General features: G+C 46.8%; 1 protein-coding gene across 1 annotated transcript; it reads right to left on the bottom strand.

Moving 5' to 3' along the window:
- Positions 1 to 379: 379 nt before the first annotated feature.
- EEF1G (eukaryotic translation elongation factor 1 gamma) lies at positions 380 to 10,904 on the bottom strand. The gene is made up of 10 exons (XM_012778239.2): positions 10,746 to 10,904; positions 9,499 to 9,657; positions 8,318 to 8,381; positions 8,019 to 8,161; positions 6,992 to 7,135; positions 5,722 to 5,851; positions 5,118 to 5,322; positions 1,068 to 1,240; positions 855 to 979; positions 380 to 616 (listed from the first exon to the last, which is right to left on the bottom strand). The coding sequence occupies exons 1-10, from the start codon at positions 10,755 to 10,757 to the stop codon at positions 458 to 460; spliced, it is 1,314 nt and encodes a 437-aa protein (XP_012633693.1). The 5' UTR covers positions 10,758 to 10,904; the 3' UTR covers positions 380 to 457.
- Between the last annotated feature and the right edge of the window lie 777 nt (positions 10,905 to 11,681).

The raw sequence follows: 11,681 nt of genomic DNA, 5'->3' as shown, positions 1-11,681 counted from the left end.
AAACTATGAACCCTTGGATATGGTCACCTACCTACCCGACAGGGCAGTTGTCACTACGTATGTTGCTCTTACCATCACCAGCAGTTATTCTCTCCCTTCAGCGGGATCTGGAATCTGGTCCCTAGGAATCAGGTAGTTACAAAACCCCATGTCACCAGCCACCCTAACTGCTTCTGATCTTTCCCAGCTAGAAGACAGTCATCACCGTACGAGGCAGGGCAGGAAAATCAAAACTGAGGACAGGCCTCTCTTTCTGTTCTTCTGAAGTCTTCTCTCCTGCAAATCGAGCCATTGCAGACATACAAAAATACCCTGCTTGACCGTATCTACTCCCCTTCGAGGAAGCCACCACTCACAAAGGAGGCAGGACAGAGGAGGGTTCAACGTTCAGTTTCCTTTAATGACCCCCATCTCCCTGAAGGGCAGGTGCAGGCAGTTAGGCGATGGCAAGAGATGTTCACTTGAAGATCTTGCCCTGATTGAAGGCTTTGCCCACATGCTGGAAGGCCCCCTCCCAGGAAAAGTACTCTCGAACCAGCGTCTGAGTCTCCTCGCTGCCAGGATCCAGTTTCCGCCATGTATATGACTCGTAGTCCACCTGCCAATCTGGACTCAGCTGGGGATAAAAAGCCAGCAAAGCACGTGGTCAGATTATGGGACACCATCCCACACCTGTGTTACTTCCAGCTCTCAGACACATGTCATCAGATCCCAGGACTCCTATGAATGGGCACAGCTCCCTCCTATACACATTCCCGAGCTCTCCTGAACAGCTATTAGCCCAGGCATAAAACACTGTGCTTCCTATATCCTTGTCCCACCTTCAAAAGACCCCTCCCCGCCACCTTCCTCACCGGAAAGGCAAGCTCCTGGCCCCGGAAGACCCAGACTCCAGAAATGGAGCTGCTGTTGTTGGTGCCAAAGAGGATGACACTGGCAAAGGCATTCTTCCTCAGCTTGTCCAACCGCTGGAACATTCCTGAAGGGGTGAAGGAGAACATTCAGCCTGCGGAATCACATCACCCACCACACTGTTCTTCCTCTTTCTAGACCCACTCTCTTCTTACCAGTGATGAGGTTGCAACTCATAAAGGTCTGGGTGAGCTCTTCAGGGAAGCGGTACTCAGAGTACCACAGGGACCAGCCATCCTTATCAAAGTGCTCCCAAAAATATGGCAGTGCCACAGACTGTGTGTCCTCGTTGGAGTACTTGCGCTTAAATTCATCCAACACAAAGGTACTGAAAGGAGAAAAAAGCATAAGGAGGTCAGTCGATAAGGAGAAGGGGTGCCAGGCTAAGAGGAGCCAGGAGTGTGTTCACTTAAAATGTACTAGCTTGGGCCAGGCGCAGTGGCTCACGCCTGTAATCCTAGCACTTTGGGAGGCCGAGGCGGGTGGATTGCTCGAGGTCAGGAGTTCGAAACCAGCCTGAGCAAGAGCGAGACCCCGTCTCTACTATAAATAGAAAGAAATTGATTGGCCAACTAATATATATAGAAAAAATTAGCCGGGCATGATGGCACATGCCTGTAGTCCCAGCCACTTGGGAGGCTGAGGCAGGAGGATTGCTTGAGCCCAGGAGTTTGAGGTTGCTGTGAGCTAGGCTGACGCCACGGCACTCACTCTAGCCTGGGCAACAAAGTGAGACTCTGTCTCAAAAAAATAAATAAATAAAAAATAAATAAAATGTACTGGCTTAATGGAGGCAGTCACTGTGCTGGCAGATGTGTGTAACCTTATGAGGGAAGAGTGAAGGGGCATGAACAGGCCGAGGACACTCCCCCACAGAAGTATGCTAGGCTTGTGACCCAAAGGGGGCCCATCAGACCTGCCCCAGAAAGGCCATGGTTAACTGCTGCCCCCAGGTGGGGAGACACATTGAGGACTTTTTTTTGGGTCCAGCCCCTCCCTGGGCTGTTTTCCAGGAGCCACATTCAGTCACTGACTCACCCATGTCTCCCCCTCCCCACAGGCCTCTTCAGGTTACACAAGCTCCAATAGGAATGTAAGCAGGGAACACTTTCAAAGGGCCTCTATGCCAAATCTCACACCCATGTCCTTTAGTCCCCCTTTGCCCAGAAACAAGTTCCAGTGCTGGAAAACGCTAAGGGTCAGGTTATCTTTGAAGCAATCTCGCACACTGAGCAGAGAATGTTAGCATCAATATAAGAGAGGTCACCGCCTCCCACCACAGCTGTGGGATTCTATTTTCTTTCTTTGCAATTTTAAAAACACACGCTGACTGAAGAAAACCACCCATAATGCCAGTAAGTAAGATACTAATTAATATTTTTATGTATTTTCCTCTGGCCTTTGATTATCCAAATATGCAGCCATGACATGTATGGTGTTGTATCTTACACTTCGTTATTAATACTGTGACACTCTATTAAGAATTCTTTGGGCCAGTAATCCTAGCACTCCGAGAGGCCGAGGCGGGAGGATCCCTCAAGGTCAGGAGTTCAAAACCGGCCTGAGCAAGAGTGAGACCCCTTCTCTACTATAAATAGAAATAAATTAATTGGCCAACTAAAAATACATAGAAAAAATTAGCCGGGCATGGTGGCGCATGCCTGTAGTCCCAGCTACTCGGGAGGCTGAGGCAGAAGGATTGCTTGAGCCCAGGAGTTTGAGGTTGCTGTGAGCTAGGCTGACACAATGGCATTCACTCTAGCCAGGGAAACAGAGTGAGACTCTGTCCCAAAAAAAAGAAAAAAAAAAAGAATTATTTGCACTAGTAATCCCAGCTACTTGGGAGGCTGAGACAGGAGGATCCCTTGGGGCCAGGAGTTTGAGACCAGCCTGGGAAACATAGCGAGACCTGGTCTCAAGAAAAACAAAAACAAAACCAGAATCCTTTACAAAGTTTCAATGGCTAAATAATCATGTACCACATGATTATGCCATAAATCTGTTAAACTCTGAATGTTAAACTATATATTTAGGTGATTTGATTCCTCATCAGCACAAAATACTGCCACAGAGTACATTTCACTCAATTCTTCTAACAAACCCATGGCTTACCAACTGCTACCCTTATCTCCCCTCCCTTTATAGATGAGGCTAAATGGTATGATCTGTCCAAGATTACAATGTAGCAAAAAGCAAAGAATCTGCCCTTTAACCCTACATCCCTTTCTAAATGCCTATCAGAAACCTTAGGTGAAAAGCTTTAAAACCCCAACCACCCCAAAAAGTGGGAATGGGGATTTTTTCACACTCTCCTGAACTGTTCAAACTTTATTACTCCAAGCATCAATTTTTTTCCCAAGTGACCACAGGCTCTTGCAACAAGTTTAGCTGGGTCTCAAAAGGATCAAAATTAAAAACTGGACAAATGATGACCTTTCTCTTTGAGGGCATCACCTTTGTGACATTAAAGTGCTTGGGGAAAAGCATTTTTGGCAGCTCAGTAGGGCAACATGGTAATGCAACAAAGAGGCCTTAATAAACAGTCCCAGAAATATATAAGAAAATGCAGTTTATTAAAGAAAGAATTTAAAGTTTACTGCCTATTTTCTGCCCCAAGTACAGACCTACTATATACGAAATCTCTAGCTAATAATTAGCGGTGTCTTCATTACAACAGCATATTTGGGTTAGTTTTCACGCCTTATTTACACACACCAAAATTCCTGCTCACACTTGACCTGCCCCTGTGCTGGGTTCAAGGTCAACCACTTTAGTTCAAAAAGAAATACATCTTTAAGAACAACTGCAACTGGAGCCTTCACTCTCAGCTACAGTACCAGTTGCTCCCGTCCATTGTGTGATGCCTGTAATTTACAACTCTACAGTTATTAGGTCCATCCCCAGTGGGTGCCGGTTCACCCCACATGAAAACAATTACAAAATGGGAGGGGTCAAATTTGAACCGTAACAGACCAAGTAGTGAAAGGATGGACAGCTTTGGGAATGGCAGAATGAGTGGGAGGAAAAAGTGCACAGAAAGGAGTTCCACAGCAAAATGACCACAGAATATATATTTCTTGTATTGCTTGAACTCTCAATAAAATGACTTGGGGCAGTCACGGAAGAAAGAGTTGATGGCAGAGAACCGGGCAAGCACTGGGTGTCCCATTTTTCTTACACCAAAAATATCCCTCTTACTATTACTATGTTTCCAAGAACCCCTACATTTACTGAAAAGAGGACAGAGACCACCCTGTACACTTCCTTCTCAAACTTTTAACTTCCCCAACTGTGTAAATAATGAACTAGACAGACACTATGTAGCCATGACTATTATCCTTTCTCTTAGTGAGCTATTTTTGGTAGTCTGATTCAAACAGAAAAAAAAAAAACAACACAAAGGATCCTGCTCTGGTGTCTGCTGCCTCAGCACTGCCAGCTCTGCAGAGTAGAGGTGAGGCTCTCTGCTGTTCTTCCTCCCTGCCTCAAATGAGCACACTCAAGACCAATTTACCTCCACACTGCATTCTGTCCCTGCCTCTTTCTTTGCTAGCACCTGTAGTCCGAGCTACTTAGGAGACTGACATAGAAGGACTGTTTGAGCTCAGGAGTTTTGAGATCAGACTAAGCGATATAGCAAGAACCTGCCCTGGCCTGATGTGGTGACTCACACCTGTAATCCTAGCACTTTGGGAAACAGAGGCAGGACTGCTTGAGTCCAGGAGTTTAAGACTAGCCAAAGCAACGTAGTGAGACCCTGTCTCTACAAAAAACAGAAAAATTAGCCATGTGTGGTGGTGTAAACCTATAGTCCCAGCTACTCCTTAGGAGGCTGAGGCAGGAGTATCCCTTAACCCCAGGAGTTTGAGGTTGCAGTGAGCTACAAAGATGCCACTGCACTCTAGCCCAGGCAACAGAGTGAGACCCTGTCTCAAAAAAAAAAAAAAAAAAGGAAAAAAAGAAAAGGGAGTTCCAATCTTCCTGAATACCAGATGTACTTGGAATTTGCTTTCTACTTTCAAAATGTGCCCACAAATTGATGATCAGCTCAGGAAGTTGCTTTATTTGCAACTAAAATATACCTTTCAATTTTATATGGACAACCTAAAATTACGGCCCCAGCTATGTGTGAGAAGGGGCATACACAGGTGGTTAGAACAAGCCTTCTTGGGTCTCACATCCTTCCCCCCACCCAATATCCTTACCTCTTGGGCAGGTGAGCAAAGGGATCCTTGGCCTTGGGCTCAGCAGCCAGGGCCTGCTCACATTCATCCATCTCCTCCTCAGGAGCAGGGGCAGCTGCCTTTTTCTCCTCTTTCCGCTCAGCCTGAGGCTTCTGCTTCTCTTCTCGTGAACCCTTCTCTTTCCGTGGGATGTCCTTTTTCGGTTGGCTCTCTGCAAACTTTTTAGCTGGTGGGGAGGAAGGGAAAAAAGTGAACGAATGTCCCACCTATTTCTGTACCCCTATAAAACCATGCAGAGTAAGCAGGGCCATAGAGGAAAGCTGATGGATGGGACAACTAAGGAATCTGAGCTCTGACTGCCCTGCCACCAATTCACCATACATCCTTGAGCAAGGACACAACCCTCAGCAACAATACATTTTACATCGTAACTACCATATATTAACGCAAATCAGAGTATGTTTGTGTACAAATCAAACTGCTCAAAATATTAATTACTACAAGTGATATCCTACATTCTGTGGGTCCACATAAGCCAAAAACTAAAGAGGAAAATCAAAGGGTTGATGTGGGGTGAACCAGACCCTGACCCTAGCCTCGGGATTCTCTACCGCCCCAGACTTACCATCAAACTGGGCCATCTTCTCACACAGTTTCACGTCCCCCAAGATAGCCCGGAACTGAGGCTGGTTAATGCAGGTGAGGAACCAGCGGTTGGTATTGGGAAAGGCCTGGCGGAAAGAAGGCTCCAGGACCTGCCAGGATATAAGGGTGGAAACAAAGTCAGTGGAGGGAAGGGCCATGAAGCATTTCCTCCAGAGAGAGTAAGCCTCTTCTCTTTCTCCACCTCACCTAAGTCACAGTTTTCATCTTCCTTTCACACCCCACACATAAAGCAGCTCCCTACATCATCTTTCCCTGTATGACTACTTCCCATTTCTTTTTCTAATCTTTTTAATAGTCCAGTCCAATTTAACAGATGCTTGGGTCCATCTTCCATTTAATACCAATCTACTAGGTAGGAAAACTTAGTGTCTTGCTCCTTTCACAAAACCACTTCAGTTCTACTGTTTCCAATCTTTTAAATTTCACATGTCAGCAGCTTGGTGGCTCATACCTATAATCCTAGCACTCAGGGAGGTCGGGAGGATGGCTGGAAGTCAGGAGTTCAAGACCAGCCTGAGGGCTGTGTGAGGTGGCTCACGCCTGTAATCCTAACACTCTGGGAGGCTAAGGCGAGAGGATCACTCAAGGTCAGGAGTTCCAAACCAGCCTGAGCAAGAGCAAGACCCCATCTCTACTAAAAATAGAAAGAAATTAATTGGCCAACTACAAATATATAGAAAAAACTAGCCAGGCATGGTGGCGCGTGCCTATAGTCCCAGATACTCGGGAGGCTGAGGCAATAGGATCGCTTGAGCCCAGTAGTTTAAGGTTGCTGTGAGGTAAGCTAACACCATGGCACTCTAGTCCGTGAAACAGAACAAGACTCTGTCTCAAAAAAAAGAAAAAAGAATTCAAGTACACATACAATCCCTTACCTACATTAATAAATAATGAAGTCAACACCTGAACCTTGATCTGCCTCCAAAAGATCGGTGCAAAAGCTACCACCCTCACTGCTGTCTTCACAACTAAGCACAAGGCTTCCCAATATGGGGACAAACTAAACATAAACATCTTAGCTACCTTAAACTAAGGCCAACAGAACATTACCCAACTTCTTAGGAGAACAGAAAGCAAGTTGTGGTACTGAATCCTGGGATTCCAACTCAGATTCCTATAAATTAGCTGTCATCCCAATCCTCAGCAGAATACAGGGCAACCGGAAGACTTGTCATTTTGTTTCTAGTCCTCACCTATCCCCTGCTAAATGGATTCTTCATAAACTTCACCTGCTTATAGAGCCACAACAGGGTGCACACAACTGTGATGTCAGCCAATGTTACTCGTTCGCCCACCAGGAAAGTCCTCGTCTTCAAGTGAGCATCCAGCAGCCCTAGAATTCGCCTCACCTCCTCCTTCGCGTTCTCTGTGGCCTGTTAATTCAAAATGATCAAAGTTATCAGTGGGTATCAATTGCTTTCTGTCACCCCCCTCCACCACTATTAACAGAACTAAGGAAGCTATTTCACTTAGCTATTTTACTATTTACTAAATTCTGGCTCACCCTCACCCTCTTTTAATGGGGCCAGATTCTAGGATTACTCCGTATCAAAAATGAAGTTCTCAGCCAGGTGCGGTGGCTCACGCCTGTAATCCTAGCACTCTGGGAGGCTAGAGACGGGCAGATTGTTCAAGGTCAGAAGTTCGAAACCAGCCTGAGCAAGAGTAAGACCCCGTCTCTACTATAAATAGAAAGAAATTAATTGGCCAACTAATACATATAGAAAAAATTAGCCAGGCATGGTGGCACAAGCCTGTAGTCCCAGCTAAGAGTTTGAGGTTGCTGTGAACTAGGCTGACACCACAGCACTCACTCTAGCCTGGGCAACAAAGCGAGACTCTGTCTCTAAATAAATAAATAAATAAATAAAATAAAGTTCTCAATGTTAAATTTCTTCTTGGTCAGTCTGGCTTCATTTCCCAGCATACTGATGGCATTCATTTATCTTTGGATTTTAGATGGAACCTTAGAAGTGTCATCTAGTCTAACCACTCCCCCACCATTTGGTATAACCACCCTACAGCAGAAATCTCTCCTCTGACCACTCATGACACCACCGCCACCCAGTGTGACAAAGAACCCAAATACTATCAACTGCCCATTGCTCCAAACTTATACCCCAAAGATTATGTCTTCTCATTGACCATAATAGTCTTCACACCTCCTTTTCCCCACCTATTTTATTTCTTACTCCCCAACACTGGGGAGCTGATGCCACCCCTGCCCCTGGCTTCTTCCCAAGTTCCGGGGCTTACCTGTTTGTTGTGGTGCATGATGCCCAAAGTGGGGAACACCCAGGTACTGGCTGGGGGCACTATGTCGCTATCAGCAAAGCTCACCCACTGCACCACCTGGGCTGCTGCCTCTGGAGTACTTCCCCGCAGTTCCTCATTGCTCACTGCAGAGGCAGAACAGAAAGGTCATAACTTTGGGGTGATGCCAAGACCAACTCAGGTCATTGAGAACTCCTCCTTGCCCACTCTAGTTCAGCTTCATCCTCTCCTACAACCCTCACCTCCAGACTCTCCCATTCCCATATATCCCTGCAAATTACCATAGTAGGCAATGGCATTGCTCTCAAACACACAGAATCCATCATCACCCTCAAATGCTGGAACCTGGGGACAAAGCAGTGAAAAGATAAAGTAAAACATACAGGAACTTCACACTAGCCAATCCCAGGAACTTAATTGTTAAGTATAAAAATGTTCATATATACTGCTTAGAGGGCAAAGTAAAGAAAAAAAAAAATAAAAAAAAATAAAAAAATAAAAAAAAAAAATGTTCATATAAGGCTGACAACTCTCACAATGCAGATTCTCGATACTACCTGAATACTCAGGAACCAAAAATACTTCAATAACTTAGTATCCCTTGCAATCTGAATTCACAATATCTGAACTTGAAAACCAAAAATATTTAGATACTGTAAGATATTTGTATAAAATCCCTTAATCATATAAGCAGAAAGTCAGAAACCAAGTCTTATATCTATGCATCACTGAAAGCATTAGGGTGTGACCCAGATAGCACTCTCTTTTAGTCTTGACATGATATTTACCAATCACAGTAAGCCCCTTAGAGTAAGAAGCCTGCTCATTATAGATACTTGATATATTTGTACTGAAAATACTTGGTAAAAACTCATTCCTGGCTGGGCGTGGTGGCTCACGCCTGTAATCCTAGCACTTTGGGAGGCCGAGGCGGGCGGATTGCTCAAGGTCAGGAGTTCGAAACCAGCCTGAGCGAGACCCCGTCTCTACCAAAAATAGAAATAAATTAATTGATCAACTAAAAATATATATACAAAAAATTAGCCGGGCATGGTGGCGCATGCCTGTAGTCCCAGCTACTCGGGAGGCTGAGGCAGGAGGATCGCTTGAGCCCAGGAGTTTGAGGTTGCTGTGAGCCAGGCTGACGCCACGGCACTCACTCTAGCCTGGGCAACAAAGTGAGACTCTGTCTCAAAAAAAAAAAAAAAAAACTCATTCCCTTTCCCACAAAGTAAGCCTGTGAATTTTATAAAGTCACTGAATAACTGCTCTGTATGATTTATTACAACTACATGTAACTCCACAATTATCTCAAGATAAAAATATTTTAAATCACTGAAATGTGAAAGAAAACAACATAGGACGATCCCCTTTTAAAGATGGAGGCCATCTCCAGGGTGATGGAATCCTAAGGCTCCTTGGGTTCTCAGAGCCAAAGACCCCTCTCCACTTGCCAACTCACCTTGCCGGCAGGAAATTTACGGAGAAATTCAGGGGTGCGGTTGGTTTGACCGAAGTGGAAGTGGGGTGGTGCGGAGAGCACGCGGACCTGAGCACCGCTGTACTGAGCAGCGATGAGGGCCTTGAAGGCCCTCCAGTTTTCAGGATATGTGTACAGGGTCTATGAGAGAAAAAGGGGGAGAAAATTAATGTGAATAAAAGGGAGACTCTCAATGCCACCCACATTAGGACCTCGAAGGGGGTCCTAAATGCCACCCACCCCAGGATGACTTCCTGGGTAATCCCAATCTGTTCAACTCACTCTCACTCCCTCTGATGAATCAAGTTCTTTAGTATCTGTCATGTAATCAGAGTCCTCCAAAATACCAAGAACAGAACTACACACCAACTGCTAAATAAAGCTTGTTGACAGATTTGACCTTCCCTAAGGACATCTCTAGAAGAATTCTCTTTCCCTCACATGTATCTCCAAGAAATCCACAACTTGTAGCTCTATCAGACTCCATCTGTCTACAAACATACACCCCTCCCTTCCCGGAACCCTTGTTTCATTCATTGATGGTTACCGAGTGCCTGCCTACTCTACCACTGCGTGGCTCACCCTTTAAAAGCATCACCCTGTCTTAACACACACGTCTAAGTTCCCCTTGGAATAGCCAGAGATACCGAATGACATGTCCTCTTCCAAAATCAACTCTCCCTAAAAAGCTTTTCTTTCCTTGTCGCACATCCCTCCGGTCCTGTCCTGCAGCGAGTTCCCTGGTGCTGCTTCTCTATTAACCTGACCAGCGGTGTCCCACTGGTCTGACCTCACCGTCCGGAGAATCCTCTCGCTCCCAAACCTCCCTGGGAGACGATCCTTAACCATGCCAGCCGTACTTGCCCACAAAGACCCTCCTCTTCACCCTGTCCCCGCTGCTGTCCCACAAAACGGTCGCAGAAGTTCCGTCAACCTGCCCGGATCCTACGTTTCAAAGCCGCAATGAAACAGAAGCCCTTTTTTAGGCTTCAGACGGTCCAGACCCAGCATCTCTTCTCTACCCCAGACCCTTCCACCTCTGGCCTCCAAAAGTCACAGCCTCAGTTCCCCTCCAGGCCCTAAGAACCCTACTCTCCAACAGTATGGTCTGTAGGACTCAGAAAAGTTTCCCACTCGGCTCCAGAACTCTTCTGGCGCCGACTGGCCCCATTTGGGCAAAGGATGGCGCTGGATAAGGAGACCCGGACCATCAGAGCCGGCAAACTCACCCCGGCCGCCATGGTGATTCCGCAGAGAAAGGGGGTGGGGATCTCGGCGCTGCCGCAAAGTAAGCCGTCCAGGAGAGAAGGGAGGGGGTAAGGGGACAGCCGTGGAGAAACAGCAGCCGGAAAGCGAGGACGGCATAGAAGACATACGCACGACAGTTCAGTATCCAGTGGCGCTGAATTGGAAAAAGAACGGGGTGGGGCATGCTGGTCGGCGCGGAAAAAGCTTGCGCCTGCGCAGTAGAGTTCTTGAATGACCCCGCCCCCTCAGGCGTAGCGGGCCAATCGCAGTTCCCATGCGGAGGTGGAAGGCGCGCGGCGGAGCGCAACCGAGAGCCAGCTGGGAAAGCCGCCCCTGCGCGGCTACGTGGCACAGCTGTCAGTCCGAGGTCTCCCCGTCCAGCCCGCCCAGGGACGAGTGACCTGATGTTAGGTTCTGCCAAGCTCCTCACATGATTGTGTGAAAGTCACAGGAGTGGAGAAACAGCTGCTGCACGGAGATGGCAGTTTGCTAAATTCCTTTTGTTCCTGCTCTGGTTTTCTTGTAGAGAGACGTGTATCTCACCCGGGCCCAAGTCTGAAACCTTCTGCAAAAGCAAGGTTTGCTTTTGCAGCACCTTTAAACCATTAAACCACCTTGCAGCTCCAAGATCTGTTACTGCAAGAGAGGGCCTGAAACGGAAAAGGATCATAAGGGGAGAACACCCCTTGTGCCTGTCGGGAGGCTGGACTCTGCTCCTGGAAGGGCTGACAACGTCAGTTCTGATGTTCATGGCTTTTTACCCATGTTCAGGTTTGAAAACCTCTTTCCCAGGCCTGGCACGGTGGCTTAGGCCTATAATCCTAACACTCTGGGAGGCAGAGGGAGTAAGATAGCTTATGCTCAGAGTTTTCAGACCAGCCTGAGCAAGAACAAGACCCCCTCTCTACTGAAAACCG

The sequence above is a fragment of the Microcebus murinus genome, chromosome 4 (assembly GCF_040939455.1).
Source record: "Microcebus murinus isolate Inina chromosome 4, M.murinus_Inina_mat1.0, whole genome shotgun sequence".
In the NCBI taxonomy this organism is placed as follows: domain Eukaryota; kingdom Metazoa; phylum Chordata; class Mammalia; order Primates; family Cheirogaleidae; genus Microcebus; species Microcebus murinus.
This window is presented reverse-complemented; position numbering and strand designations above follow the sequence as displayed.